Consider the following 15,022-nt stretch of genomic DNA (forward strand, 5'->3'; position numbering starts at 1 on the left):
TGAAAATGATGTCAGTCTCTCAGCAGAAAGCCACTGAAAGCTTATAGCAAGAGCGTGGAAGAACATCACTGAACTGATTCCATTAGTGTAATCTAAGAGAAAATAACGATTTACCAGACTCGGTGCTTGGAAACAGAAAACAGTCTGTGGCAGAGCAAAGAGAAACCTCAGATTTATAATCAACCCAAGAAGCATGGAAATGAGAAAGCTCTCAGCTCCCACAAATGAAAAAGAGTGAAGTGTTATGATAATGTCAACAAGGGGTTCTCAGAGATGTATAAAGTACCAGGAGGGAAGGAGATGAGAAGCTTCCTGGTGATGGCAGGGGAATGTCAACAGCTTCACCCAGGTGGGATGAGGAGAAGGATCACACTCAAGATGCTGTACCTGCAGACACAGCCTGCAACAGAAACAGGTGGGAAAAAACCCAAACCAAACACACAAAACCAACAAAAACCCCACCACACCCAACAAACCAACCCACAACCCAAACCCAAAGATCTGCTGAGCCCTATGTGAAATAAGAACACCAGCCAGGCCTCAGGCAAGCATCCAGAATACCCACAGCACATCTGGAGACGAGGCCTTGGAAGCTGCTGGCAGGCAGTGGCAGCAGGAGGGACCACCGAGGGTAGGGGTTGAAGAAGCCTCCCTGTCTGAAGAGGTCAGACAGTGGTGAGGAGGGTTTCATTAACCCTGAGGTGCTCAAGTTCCCTCAGCTCATTTCTCCAGGAATGTGGGTAATAGTGTATCACAAGAAAGGAGACCTCCAGTGTGTGTTAGCAAAGAGGTGTTGGAGAACAAGATCTCCCTGAAGTCCAAATTCTTGTGCAGCTACATATTGAACACCTGCTAAAAGCCTGAAAAAGTCTGGAGGGGCAGTGAGGGGAGCAGGGTGACAGCATAAGTGCAAGTGATGAGCTATTCAACTGTGAAAACATCTGCAAAATGACCAAAAACTAAAGGCAGTCTGGAGCAAGAAGAAGAAAATTCCACAATGGAGCAGTGTTCTACTATTTGGTTGCCTTTCCTCTCCCTCTACCCTGCCTTTAATTTAAGAAGCAGACAAAGACAAAGCAAAATCCACTTGGAATCCATCCTGCATCTTACCTGCCAAGGCCTCTCTTCCAGCCTCGAGCAATTGTTTTTCACACGTTGCACAAATACCATCCAGGGTCTGAACTGCTCTTTGTCAGATTTGCCAGGCAGTACCTGGGTGAGACAGACCCTTCTCCAGGTGCCACTTGTGCTGGGACCTCACCTGCTCGCTATGGTCTGAGAACGGAGGTGAACTCCCACTGCCCAAAATATCCTGGGAGCTCTTGGCTTGTCACCTACAGCCTGTACACACCTGGGCAACAAGCCTAACGCAGCCTGTGCCAGACATTTGGCAACTCCAAGGTGCTTAAACGTTTTAAAACTAACTCCGCAGCACCAAAGGCAGGAGAGATGCAACCTTCCTAGTTAGTACTCAGACCACACACTGGCTGCTGTACCTCTGGAAAACACAGAAGATCACAATCATTATCCACGCTTATGAATAAAATAATCCTTTTATTTTAGTAAGGTAACAAAGCTTATTTACAGATACAATAACTGTACATTCCAATGGAAAAATAGATCGTGCTCAAAATCGTTAAAGCAAGTCACACACAGTCTGTGAGGAACACAAACAACCTCAAACCTCCCAACGCCTTCGGCTCTCGTCTTCTCTCAGGAAATCAGCTCATCTTGTTCTGAATGATTTTCTGCTGATTCTCAAGACATTCCTTCAGCTTGTCTTCAGTGAGTGTCAGCCTCTGCTCTAGGATAGAAACCGTCTGCAAAACAAAACAAAAGCCGCTGTTGAGCTGCTCTCCAAGACAAGCTACGTACTCTCAATGGGTAATAAAATGCTAAATTCACAGGAGTATTTTGAGGTATTCCAGGGCTGTAACTCCAGTATCAGCATTTTAGCAGGGCAGAGCCCCTCACAACTTCAGAGATGAGCAACAGAGGCTGGCAGGCACAAAGCTCTCCTGCAGACAACACCAAGCACCCATTTTGGCACTCGGTGTTTTCAAATTGGGCTCTGCATTTCTCTTCATGGACAGGTTTTGTCCTTACATGCTCATGAGCTCCCAGACACCAGAGAGCCACCAGCCATGTTTCTGGTAACGAGAAACAGAGGTTTTGAATGGTTTTTCCCCAGTTTGAGCTTTGATTTTGCCTTTCTGCTTCTGACTCTCCTCCCTTCCCTGAATTCTGCAATTTTGTTTGCTGCAATTAAAACACACAAAGCTTGCTGGACAAGCACAATGACAAGCAAGAAAACCCTCTCATCATAAGGCAGTACAACAGGCAATGGAGGGGAACTGAAACCCACAGTGGCAGCACCTACCTCAACATAATGCCTAAATATATTTGTGTCATCTGATTACCCCACAAAGGATTGTCAGATCTTTCTCCTTGAGCTGAAGTCATCATGTACAGGATGCACAAGAAGAACATTTTAACCATGTGGCGATAAAAGCTTCTGCTGAAAACCTTTTATTGATCACTCTGAGGTAATCAAGGGACCAAGCTATGCAGAACTGCTTTCAGCTTCCAAAGACACCGGAATGGCTGATAATAGGCAGTGATGATTTAATGCTTTAATATCCATAAACTTATCAGCAACAATCAATAGCTTCACATTTTGAGCATTTTTACTACATAAATAACATCCTCTGTTAAAAACAAAGGATTTTCAGAACCTTGGACTTTAATAAAGTAATTCAAATAAACTTGGACAACCGCTGTTTGTATAGAAGTTATACATAGAAAGCCTTTTAATAGCACATTTGTAAGCACATCTCCGAGTGCCTGACAAAAGAAAGCAGGTCTCATTATCCCCATTTTACAGCTGGGGAAACGAAAGCACAAAGAAAGGAAATAGCTTGGCTAAGGCCACTTGAGACTAGAAGTCTCCTGTAAAATGATTTGGGGAATGAGATGAGTGGTGGTGGGGGCAGAGAAAAGAGATGTAGTAAAAACAACACCAAGCACTATGGCAAAGACATCTAGCAAGACTGTGTATCAACAAAGTCAGAAGGGGCTGTGCATCGCAGCATTTACCACAACGCACCCTTTTTTCCTCCCCAAACATAGTTCAAAGCTTATCTCTACCGTACCTGTACCGCTGACCTGTGACCAGGCAGAGGAGCTAACTTCTGCTGCCTAACGCAGCATCCCCATAGAAAGCTTCACCTGAAAAAAAACACCCTGCATTGCTTAAATATTCCCCTGGGCTACAGTGCTAGCTTCATTTAAGTTTTTTCCTCCTCTATTGCCACCCCTCTGAGGCACAAGACCTGCAGCACACAGAGAACCAGAAGAAAAGTTGTAGAGCCAGCACGTAATATTCCAGGTGCTCCAGAGCCAGCAGGAGCCCTCCTGTCTATTCAAAGGGGAGAGGATTTCATCTCTTTCATACCCAGCCATGCTATTGCCTAGTGGCTGTCTCACAGGGGTCAGGAATAAAGCTGCTCAGGGCAGAACACAGCAGGCTGAATGTCTACCAGGGGTTTACAGCAAAGATCTTACCCTGCAAGCAACCAGACAGAGAATGAAAAGCAATAAGGATCCTGGCTTTTCCAGTTAAAAAAAGAACTAGTAAACTCAAGAGTCTGTTAAAAAAGCAGGAGTGAAACAGTGCATCAAGTTTCCTTTAGAAAGATAACCAACTGAATTCATGTCCTGGTCACACTACCCCACTAGAAGCAAAGTCCCAGATTACTTGTGGTTCCTGCACCCCATGATTTAATGCCACCACTGTCCTGCCAATACGAGCTCAGTGCTGTTACAGCACCGCGAGACTAAGCGCAAACAAAGTGGATTTCAGAAAGTGTTGAATTTGTGAAAAAGCTGCAAGGAAAATGTTTATTGGCATGGAAATTGCACGTAAGTATAAGCAGAAAGTTCGTAGCAAGTATTTTTTGGAAACTAGAAGTGGAAAAGTAGCAGTCAGAAATGAAATCCAGGAAGTCCAAAGTAGGAATTGATGACTACAGTCCATTTAGACTTGAATATATGACGCCTGAAACACAGAGGGCACCTGACATCCTAGGAAGGTAAGGGAAAGTGCAAATACTGCCCAGCTGCTATTACTGCTGTGTTGTAACCTACACATAAAAGTTCCTTTATGAGCAGCTGACAGAGTTTTATGTGATTTCCATGTTGCTATTTATAAAGCAAGTCCTTCTTGGTAGGTAAATTAAACTGCACCCCTTCAATCGCTGCCAGTTTTTGCTATTGCTTTTCAGAAGATAACGAACCAACAACTAAGCCAAGGAGGAGAACACCGTCAGCCAGGCTCAGCCAGGGTTCACTGGAGCCAGTGAACACTCAAGCCCATTCTCTGTGGCAGGATTCAGGCTTCCTGAATGTCAGGAGCACAGTACACGTCTCCATTACGCACCAGGGAGTTAAACGCTGGATAATTTATTAAAGTCTTGGCTCAAACTGGCAGAAGAATAACAGTTTGGGCTTAAATGAGAAAAAAAAAGATCAACCTATTTATTTTTTTAAGGAGTATTTCTGCTGGATAATTTATTAAAGTCTTGGCTGAAACTGGCAGAAGAAAAACAGTTTGGGCTTAAATGAGAAAAAAAAAATCAACCTATTTATTTTTTTAAGGAGTATTTCTGACATTACAGTAATATACTGAGCATTACTATGGACACCAGAGCAGAAAAATGAGATTTTTCCACACAAAAGAAAACTTACTTAAATCACTTCTACCAACACTTCCTACAGCATTTGTCTTCATTCACCTCCACAGACTTAGCTTAGAAAAAAACCTGCTCTTCTCTTTGAAAACATTAATGAGAAACTATGTAGGAAAAAAAAAAAAAGTTGAATCCTATTTACTTTTAAATTCTGGGGAATATTCAGCTCCATTCTCCCCCAGGACACCTAAACTGAAGAATTCAAGTCATCACACTTGCTTACCTGATGCCAAGTCCCCTATGATATTCCTTCATGTTACTTTTACTCCCTCAATCCAAAGAATAATAGTGACTTGTGATGCTGTTCCAATCGCCAGCCCTGCAACAGTTCCAGCTTTCACCAGCATCCATGTTAAACATTTCCCTGCCTGATTAAGTAGCAGAGGCAGTTTAAGAACCACTAGCCTCAGGGTTGAGGCTTTTGCAGGGCCCTGGAGGGGCCATCAGCCCTGCTTCTTTGGAGGACTACAGATAAGAGAAACCAGGTGCCAACCAAATGCCAACAGAAACCAGTTCCACAACTGCCAAAGGAAACCTGAACAGCAGAGTCCAGAGCAAGCAAAGGCCTCAACAACCCTCTGAGCAACGGTGGGAGCCCCTGCAGTAACCAGGAGAGATCCCCCTCGGTAGATGGTTGCTCATGAACCAAAGCAGTACTTAACCTGGAGCTGGGGACAAAGCAGGCAAGAGCATGGGAACGATGGGCTCACCCTGCTCAGGGATGGCTGCCCTGTGAGCAGAGAGGAACGATGGGCTCACCCTGCTCAGGGATGGCTGCCCTGCGAGCAGAGAGGAACGATGGGCTCACCCTGCTCAGGGATGGCTGCCCTATGGGCTCAGAGGAACGATGGGCTCACCCTGCTCAGGGATGGCTGCCCTGCGAGCAGAGAGGAACGATGGGCTCACCCTGCTCAGGGATGGCTGCCCTGTGAGCAGAGAGGAACGATGGGCTCACCCTGCTCAGGGATGGCTGCCCTGCGAGCAGAGAGGAACGATGGGCTCACCCTGCTCAGGGATGGCTGCCCTGCGAGCAGAGAGGTGCAGCTCCTGCCCTGCAAGCAGCACACGGGTGCTTCAATATGCCACTCACACCAGCTCTGATCCAGGTGGCACACACGATAGCATGGGGGACATCACACCGCTCCATTTCATCACTAAAAACAACATGTATTGATACAACAGTTACTCACATCAGGTAACAACAGCTCTGCTGAGCCTTCAAGGGATACAATCCTGCACACTGACTGCAGAGTAGATGTGCTCTTGGTTTCTCTTTTGCAGGCAAAGTATTACACTTCCATTTCTATTCTACTGGGGAAGAATGGCTGGAGAGCTGCCCAACAGGAAGAGATCTGGGAGTGTTGGTCAACAGTCAGCTGAACATGAGCCAGCAGTGTGCCTAGGTGGCCAAGAAGGCAAATGGCATCCTGGCCTGTATCAGAAACAGTGTGGTCAGGAAGAGTAGGGAAGTGATCATCCCCCATACTCAGCATCTTTCTTCTTGACTTGGAACTACTTGAAGTCAAAAACATTTATTTCACCAAACCAGTTGCTTAATCTACATTCAATACCTCTCAGAAGAGAGGAGCCATTCATTCCTTACCAACAGAGGCTTTGGAGATCACATCTCAAAAAACCCAAAAGGAGTAACAAATTTGATTTTACTCATTTTCGTTATAAGCATTGCACACACAAACACCTTCAGTTTCAATTAAAAAGTAACCCACTTGTCCAAGTCCTTTTTTATGCTAAAAATTTCACTAAAAGTTTTCCTCCCTTCCTCTGCAATCTCTTCTGGAGTGAAATAATCCTTTAATCTCACATGAGCTAGACTGTCCTTCAGTTCAGGCTTGGATTATTTTACTGATTTAACAAGTCTTCTCCATTTCACTGTATTGTTTTCTCTCAGCTTCAATACAAGATTAGTTTGAGGAAACACATAAAGCTGGTTCCTTTGGGTGGATTATCACAGCTATTTATGAATTTTTATGCTAACCTGATTCTGAACTCTTCGTTTGGAGCAGACATCTTCCTTCCCACATAAAACCAGTAGCTATTGCCTCAGAGCCCACTGCCCACCAGTGCTACAGAGTGAATGCAGCAGCTGCAGGTGTTTGCAGTGAGGGTAAGAGTATACAAACTCTCTGAAGATGATCACTGCAAATGCAAGTTTTCCACTTTCCAAGCCAAGACAGTGACTCACAGATTACCTTCTTTCAGAAGTGCAGTTCAGCTGCAAGTGCAGAAAATGCATTTGAACCAAGTAAACTCTTCATATCTGCTCCGTTTTGGTTTTAGCCAAAATACACTTTTCTGTTCCAGGAAGTTAACCAAGAGATAAAATCACCTTGTTTTTCCCCTAAACTTTAATATTCAGCCCACCCCTTGATAAAGGCACTGAGATACTGAGATCCAGCCTTCAACTGAAAACAATAATTTATAAACATTTTGCATTTTCCTCTTTTTCGCATCTCTGAAATGCCAGTAAAGAAGAGGACTTTTAAACACTGAGAAGATACTCACTTGCAGGAAAGGGAAGAGCAAAGCATCTATATCACACATTGATTACTCTCAGCTTCCTCATTCCTTTGCCAAATTTGAATTGCCTGCTTTCCTACAAAGGGGGCACCATCTTTAAGTAATCCAAAACTACTGGAAACAACTGGTTTATGCCTAGGTCTCAACTTCACTCCATCCTTCAAGGCAAGGATTATTAAGCATGTGATACTCTTCTGAAAAAGGCAGTCAAACATTCATTTCTTTATTTGCACACGAAGTATGGCCAAATACAAATCACGTTTAGAAAAAAATATGAAGACCCTGTCAGGTCACATTGGAACATTAGACCACTTTCTTACAAGTAAAACAAAAGAAGTTCTGGTGAGGAAGAATGGAAGAAGGTTTCACTGAATAAAGACCAGTTAATCAAAGATTAGTTTAAAGAAAGTTGCCAAAACCTTAAAGAATAAAATCATAGCACAAAGTCAACAACATTAAAATGAAGCTTTGTAAATCTGAGTGGGCTGTATTTATTTGCTCTAGCAGTTACTGATAGACATGCTATACAACAGCCACTACTTTCTCCTGATCCATCCTTCTCTAATAAGAACTCAAGTGCCTAACTGAAGGAGCAAGGCTGCTCAAGTGTATCTTGCTGCACAGGGCACGACACCCCTACAGCCTCAGCGCTTCTACTTGCGATTGGTATCTGGCAGGAAGAGACCTCTTAATGGAATAAAAACAATCCCGCTGTCTCCAAGTACATGACACCCCACTTCATCTGGAAATCTGTTGTCAACAGAGGGAAGGTACTGATAATTGGTGAGCAGCAGACAACGCAGCTTCAAGTGCACAGCTCAGAACAAAGCTGTGCATTGGCAAGAGATGACAGCCTTCAGCTGATGTCTTACTATTACCTCTTTCAGCAGAAATTGAAAGTATTTTCTCTCCTTCCCACTTTTAAATGATACCAAGTTTAGCATGATAAACTTTGAAGTGATAGCTAAGGAAAAAATATTAGGAAAATAAATTAGTATCATATTTGCAGAATTTCCCAGAGTAGTTTATCACAACTTTAAGTTTTTCCCCCTCTGGTACATTACCTCATGTTAACACAGCGTTGGAAACTACGATGAGCACAAAGAGTGTAGGAACTCAAGGTACCACATTAGAAATACACTCAAGCTCCCATAGAGCTAACAAATTCCTGGAAAACCTGTGGATAACTATCAATAGAGGGTTTCTAGAAATATCATGAGGACTTTGTCCTCTCTCTCCAACTGTATTGCCCTGCCTGTGCCACCAGTGTTTTATTTAAACAAGCACCACTCAGGAATTATGAGCTGATGATTTATAACAGAACAGCAGTTTACTGGAAGATCCTCAGCCCTTCTTCAAGAAGGGAATAACACTGACACCTGTTAGGCATTGTTTAGGAAAGCTTTTTGTTCTGTTTTTAAAAGTGGTGTCCTCCTTTTACAAAAAAAAAAAAGTCTGCAAGCACAAAGTTGCCATGTAAAACACACACAACGTTGGTTTGCATCTGCTACACACAGGGAGGGAGCAGCACCCAGTTGTGCTTTGGCAGAAATGGTGAGGAAAGATGACCAAGCCAACATACCAGCCACTATTTCCATTTCACTCTGATCTCTGCTAGCAATCAGCACACCTTGGCTCCTTCCAGTCAACGTGTAATTGCACAAAAGAGGGACAACAGTGGCTCTGCCAGAGCTGCCTTCCCTGCTCTGTTACTGGCGATTGGCACTGGAAAAAAAGAGAAGTTTAGCTACGCAAGCAGATGTTCTCCAGAGCCACCTCCCACAGCGCTGCCTTGGTACCTGCCTGCATCCCTTCTCTCTGGAGAACCTCCTCCCTTACTCTAGGAACAAGGGCTTTATCCATGCTCATTTGCATAAGCTAGTTTGGTGTTGGTTTGTTTCACTCCTAAACATCAAAACCTTGGCAGGAAAATGAAGAATTATGAAATCATTTCAACAGTGTGGCAGGTTCGTCTACTTGTATAAATGCATTTAAATGGTGTTAATACAACATACAGCATACAAAGATTAGAACCAATGGGAAATTAAGTGCTTTAAGAATGGCAAAAAAGCTACAAAAAAGGTAAAAGGTTGCTGAACACAGTTACTCAAGGCAGCTTTTTGGCTTTTTACTATAATTTCAGGTCTACTTCCAATTTTATCCTATAACCTACTAATTTATTCCTCCCTCGCTGATCTCAATTTCTCTTTCTGCTAGGTTTAAAACAGCATTTGGAATTTTTTACGGTTACACAATATCTTCAAGAGAGATGTTTGTATTGCTTATATCTGGTTTAAATCCCACACATACTGTTTACTGCAATATTTGCCTCCTCTAAACACCTATGAAGTTGAAAAGGAGCCATTACACATCCATCATCAGAAGTGGGGATCTGATTTATGTAATGAAAGATAAAGATCACATTCCAGACTTACTAGGGAGACACAAAAATTGGTAATAAAATATTTTGTGTATATATTGGGTTGCATTTTACTCACAAGCATGAGGGCCCTATGGTGTACAAAATTTCCCACCCAGTGTTCAGCATTTCAGAGATCACAGGAGAAAGTGCTTTCTTGCATTTTTGCCAAACAAACTTAAATACCTTTCAGTTTTCATCCTACACTATTTTAGGCTGTCTGTAGTGCTGGAATGTTTTTTATCCTTAAATCAGCCCTACTTCAAACCCTCATGTGCCTTTCAACCCATCATCTTATACTTTTTGACAAGCACTTCTCAAGAGCAGAGAGCTAACTTGGGCTAGTAGTCAGTATGTTCAATACCCAGTGTTCAGGACCTGCTTGTTCTTCCCCAGAAACAACACTCAAGCTCACAGAACACTCCTACACAGATTTATTTATTTTTTTTAAATCTTACAACCATAGTCACATCTACAGGAGACCACCACTGTTTACTGACCCATGCTTTCTCCCTGCTTCTCACATACCTTAAAAACACACAATTAAATTCAGCTCCAGGCAATGATCAGAAATGATATTTTTTAACACGAGCAACGAGCAGCTGTTTAGGTAAACAAGAAACAGCTCAATCCAAGCTCTTATTAGGTAAACACGTACTGTGATGGATCACCACTGATGGCTGGCACTGCTCGAGCATTGCTCAGTGACTCTGAGGAAGAACTGTATGTTAATACCTTAGCAAGGGATTAGTTGTGTGCTAGCAGTGGGTGAGAAGCATGTTTCAGAGATGAGGCACAGAAGGGCCCAGACTTGTTGATGGGAGGACAATACTGCAGAAATTGGACTGTGTAGGTGAATTGGACTGTGTTGGGTGGGGGAAAGGAGTGGGATCTGAACAAAGTTTACCTACAGACTGCAGCATAATGAGGGAGGGAAGAGGGATTATTCACCAAATCAGAGTCCAAATGCCAACTGCTCCTTCAGGCATTACCTTAGACAAACCCTGGTTAACAGCAGAGGGTACCAGAGCTGGCTGAAGTAGTCCTCTGCTACACTGCAACATAAAGGAATTAAGGGAAAAGCAGGGTCTGAACTGGAAGCCCACGTGAAGGAACTGATAGAGATAAGCTGGCAAGCAGTTTAAGATAGATTTATAAAGAAAAATAATACTAAAAACTAGATGTTTTGAACTAGCCACACTTTTATTCTATGAAACTATTGCAAAATATTCCCAACTCTTACAGTCAGAAGTACCTTTTTCATTACAACATTAAAGAGTGAACCATACCTGAGTCAGAACATCCAGCTGTCCCATAATATGTTCCAAGGTATTTGCAAGACTGTTCTCCTCCACTTGCTGCTCGTGGTTCCTACCAGACTCCTGAGTTTTTGTTTTCTTAAGATGAACACCACAATCCATTTCTGATTGCTAGAAAAATAAAGAGACAATCTGCTATTGTGATGCAAACAACTGAAGGATTTCTGTTTCATGGAGAGTAAAGAGTAAAGAACAGTTTATGTTGGGACAGCCTATGCTATTAAAAAAGGGCAAAAGAGAAAAGGAATTGTTTGTTCTTGCCACAGCTGTAAAAGGAAAAGCTGCTGCAGACTTGTCTGCCTTCACCAGGCAGAGAGGCATTTTTTGGTAGTTTTCTGAGAAGGTTGTTTGGTTTGGTTTTTGTGCATGTGTTTTTTGTTTGTTTTTAAACCTTCATCAGAAAAAGCAAACTTTAGATAACAAGCCTGAAGCAAACCTGCAAGGTTCAAATTTCGTATGTGCAAAGGGCTTTGGCATGGTCATGCAGTACAGACTGTACAGGTAAATGAAAACTTACTGGAGCCACATGGAAGCACTACATCCAAATTATAAGAATTAAGTAAACTATCCCCAAGAGGAGTCCAATTATTTCACTCCAACAGTGCAGTAAAAGCCTCTCTCCGTGTTCAGCAAAAGCAAGATGTTCCAATATGCATTAAAACATAAATAAAAGAAGAAACAAAATTTAAATTACTAAATCTAAACTATCTAGAACTGGTTTTCCCTCCTCAATGATGTCAAGAACAAGTTTACTTTGAAGTTTCTATTTTAACTATTTTACTTATGCAAGCTTGACTATTTCATTCAGATAGATTTTTAAAAGCACAAATAGATCTTTATTAGAGAGCTTATTTTTTTCCTCCTCTTTCAAAATGTTATCTTTCTTCTAGAACAAATACTATTTGCATTATTTATCAGCAGAAGCAGTTCAGAGAAGTTTATCTAACAAGGTAGCCAACCTATTAAGCAATTGAAGACTTAAGTTTCTCCATTTACACTAGCAGACAAAGTTTTAATCTAAAGCCGAGATCACAGCACTCCAAACAGAGTCCTCCATAGTCCGATGTCTGTGGAAAGCTCCATCCCATGCACTTACTACTCACACAAATGACCAAAGTCTGCAAATCAAAGCAGCGAGGAATTCTGACAGACTGAAAAATGGTCTGTAGTTCTCCCACACACACTTTTCTAAGCATGAAATGAAGAGTTGCTTCCATTTCTTCTCTCATAGGCACTACTACAAATGCATTTCTCATCAGCACTGTACTGATTCACCTGCTCATCTCTATATTTGATATAGGTGTGCAACTAAGCTGCAGTGAGACCTTAGACCAGCTCACGTAACTCTAAATCCAAAATTGTTCAGTGTATTATGAAGATATATACACACACATGTGTAGACACACACAGAAATTTGTTAGGTCTTTTTTAATCTGTGCTGCTGAGAGTCACTGGTTTAGGCCATGGAAAGGCTCCCAAGGCTGAGGTCCAGCTCAATAGTTAGACAGAATAAGCAATAAGTAGTGTAAAGAACAGAAACTCAAGTACATAGAAAGTGGGGTAGCACAGGAAGGAAGAAGGAGGCTGCAGAAACACTAAGTTTTGACAGGAAAATGCTTGCTACTGTCCACCAACTGTTGGTAACATCCAACTGTTCCTCCAGACCCTGCCAACCAAACTCTCCTCATACAGCCAAGCGTCACAAGAACAGTTTTCCATAGGAACAGGAAAAGTTTGAAGGATACATATAACAACTGCTCCACAGGCATCACCATGCTACCCCACAGGCTTGGGATGCAGCTGGCTATCAGATGGGACCAGCCACACCAGCCTCTGCTAATTTGCTGCCTCCCACTTGTCTGGTTAATTTGAATTATCTACAGGCCGTAGGCCAGCACAGCCCATGCTCTGGGTCACACTGCACAGCCTCGGCACAGGAGCCACGCTCAAACTACTCCTGTGCTGCAGGGAGCCCAAGAGCCACATGTTGCTCACCAATGCATTGATTTAATCAACTAAAATATGCTCTTGCAGAGATGAGATAAAGCCAGCCTCACAAAGCTGCTGTTTGCTGTTTAAATTTAAAAGTAAAAATGAAAAACTCAAAACATTGCTTTCCAATGGGCAATTAACACTAAAAAAGCATGCTTACTTCTTATTTTAAGCCTGACTATCCTATTTTGATGGTGTAACTTTAGGCCAGTCAATGGTGGTACAGCAGAAATTTGAGTGAGCTAACACTGCATACAACCTGCACTTAAAAACCCCAAATGATGATGAGCTATCCACTTCAAAACCCATTAGAACAAGCTGACTCACAGAAGCAGAAAAATGACTGTACCAACATATTTTCTCTCGCTATCTTTGTAGCATATGTCAGACAGCTTTTCATAAAAAGCTGTTGGGTTGAACTCAGAGTTTACACTCTCTTTGTTACAGCCCACAAAGTTTAAGAGTCTGGCATATCTGCAAGGGCAATACCACATAGATGTTCCCAGACCTGATGTTTCAGGGGTCAGGTGGTCCCTCATCACACCAAGTTGAAGCCAGAGGCAGCAGCAGCTGTTTGCCACAGATCCTACATTCTGCTCATCAGCTCAGAGGCTACATATTACCCCCATGAAAAGCCAAGCAAGCCACCTCCACAAAGCCCATGCAGGCTCCTCAAGGCACTCTGAATGGTGGCACCATTCCCAAGAACAGAAGTATATCTACATTTAAAAACAGAAGCATGACAATATGGCATACTGCCCCATTTCAAACACTACAGCTGCTGAAGGGTTCCTTACAGCCCATCATCATCAAGAGAATAACCTGTAGCTAGTGCCTTCAGCAATGAAGTTCTGAGTTAGTTCATCTGTCTGAAACAGGGACACATCCAGCCAGCAAATACAAACTATCAACATGTTATGGAACGTGACTTCTAAAAGGGAGGCTTTCAACTGACCAAGGTCTTTGAATATTCAGTTCTAGGAACAAGCAGATCCTACCAAGCCTACCCTGCCACAGCAGGTGTGAAAAACAAGTATCCAACACCCACACCTACAGACAGCACTTTGAATCACTGCCCACAGTCAGGCAGAGAAACTGAAGTCAGTTTGCTCTAGCTTCTTACTCATCCCACCTGCTCTGATGGCATCAAACGGCAATCTGAAGTCCAGGACCCATCCAAGCAGGCTTCTCTCAAAGAGGGGCCCTATAGACAGCATCCAACAAGGGTTAAGCCTGGATTTGCCCAACACAGGCATGTCCAGCACAAGGTGGAGCTCAGTGGAAGTGCCTGCGAACTCTCAGCTAGACACACATGGAAACGCTGCAAGCTGTAAATGCAGCCCATGATGTACAAAACAGCAGGAGGACATCAGCAAAGGATCAGCTGATGGCCAACCTGGCCAAGGTGGACATGCATGCTGCTGCACCTCACAAAGGCACAGCACTTTCCTTTTCACAGGATAAAGCAGAACATTTGCATCCATCCAAATCAGATTCACTGGACTAATTTCAACTCACATTTTTGACGAAGCCGAGAAGCCCGAGAAGGTATGCTCCTATTGACACTACTCAAAGCATGTTCCTCTGCTACCAGCTAACAGAGGGGAACAGCAATACCATGGCCTTCCTACCATGGCATCAAGGAGAAAAACAGGTTGTTGTTGGTTTGGGGTTTTTTGGTCGGGTTTTTTGTTTGTTTTGTTGGGGTTTTTTTTTAAGTCGAGGAAAGCTTTGTCCGCTAAGAAAACATAACTGGGAGTTCACATGGTCAATGCTGGGACATTTTGTTTGACATTAACTTTAGAAAACTGGCAAACATTTTGATGAGCTCAAACACACTCTTCATTAAAAAAAAAAAATGGCAAGAGACTGAAATGCTCAGAGGGGCAGGTTGTCTGCCACAAGCACCCACCTAGATTTCTGTCTTAGTTCAAATACAGCAGGGACACCAGTTGCAGCTGCATTATAAAGGCAGTGAGGCCACCTCTACTGAAATGCTAGTACAG

The 15,022-nt window shown here is 42.9% G+C and overlaps 1 protein-coding gene across 1 annotated transcript in view; it reads right to left on the bottom strand.

Annotated features, from left to right (window-relative positions):
- Positions 1-1,721: 1,721 nt before the first annotated feature.
- Positions 1,722-15,022, bottom strand: part of LOC104527104 (POC1 centriolar protein homolog A-like) — a 39,234-nt gene continuing 25,933 nt past the window's right edge. The window contains exons 5-6 of the mRNA XM_010170725.2: positions 10,995-11,135; positions 1,722-1,820 (exon numbers count right to left, since the gene is read on the bottom strand). Coding sequence (XP_010169027.2) covers positions 1,722-1,820; positions 10,995-11,135 — 240 coding nt within the window. The remainder of the gene's footprint in view (positions 1,821-10,994; positions 11,136-15,022) is intronic.

Source organism: Antrostomus carolinensis, unplaced genomic scaffold (assembly GCF_000700745.2).
Source record: "Antrostomus carolinensis isolate BGI_N321 unplaced genomic scaffold, ASM70074v2 scaffold8096, whole genome shotgun sequence".
Classification (NCBI taxonomy): Eukaryota; Metazoa; Chordata; class Aves; order Caprimulgiformes; family Caprimulgidae; genus Antrostomus; species Antrostomus carolinensis.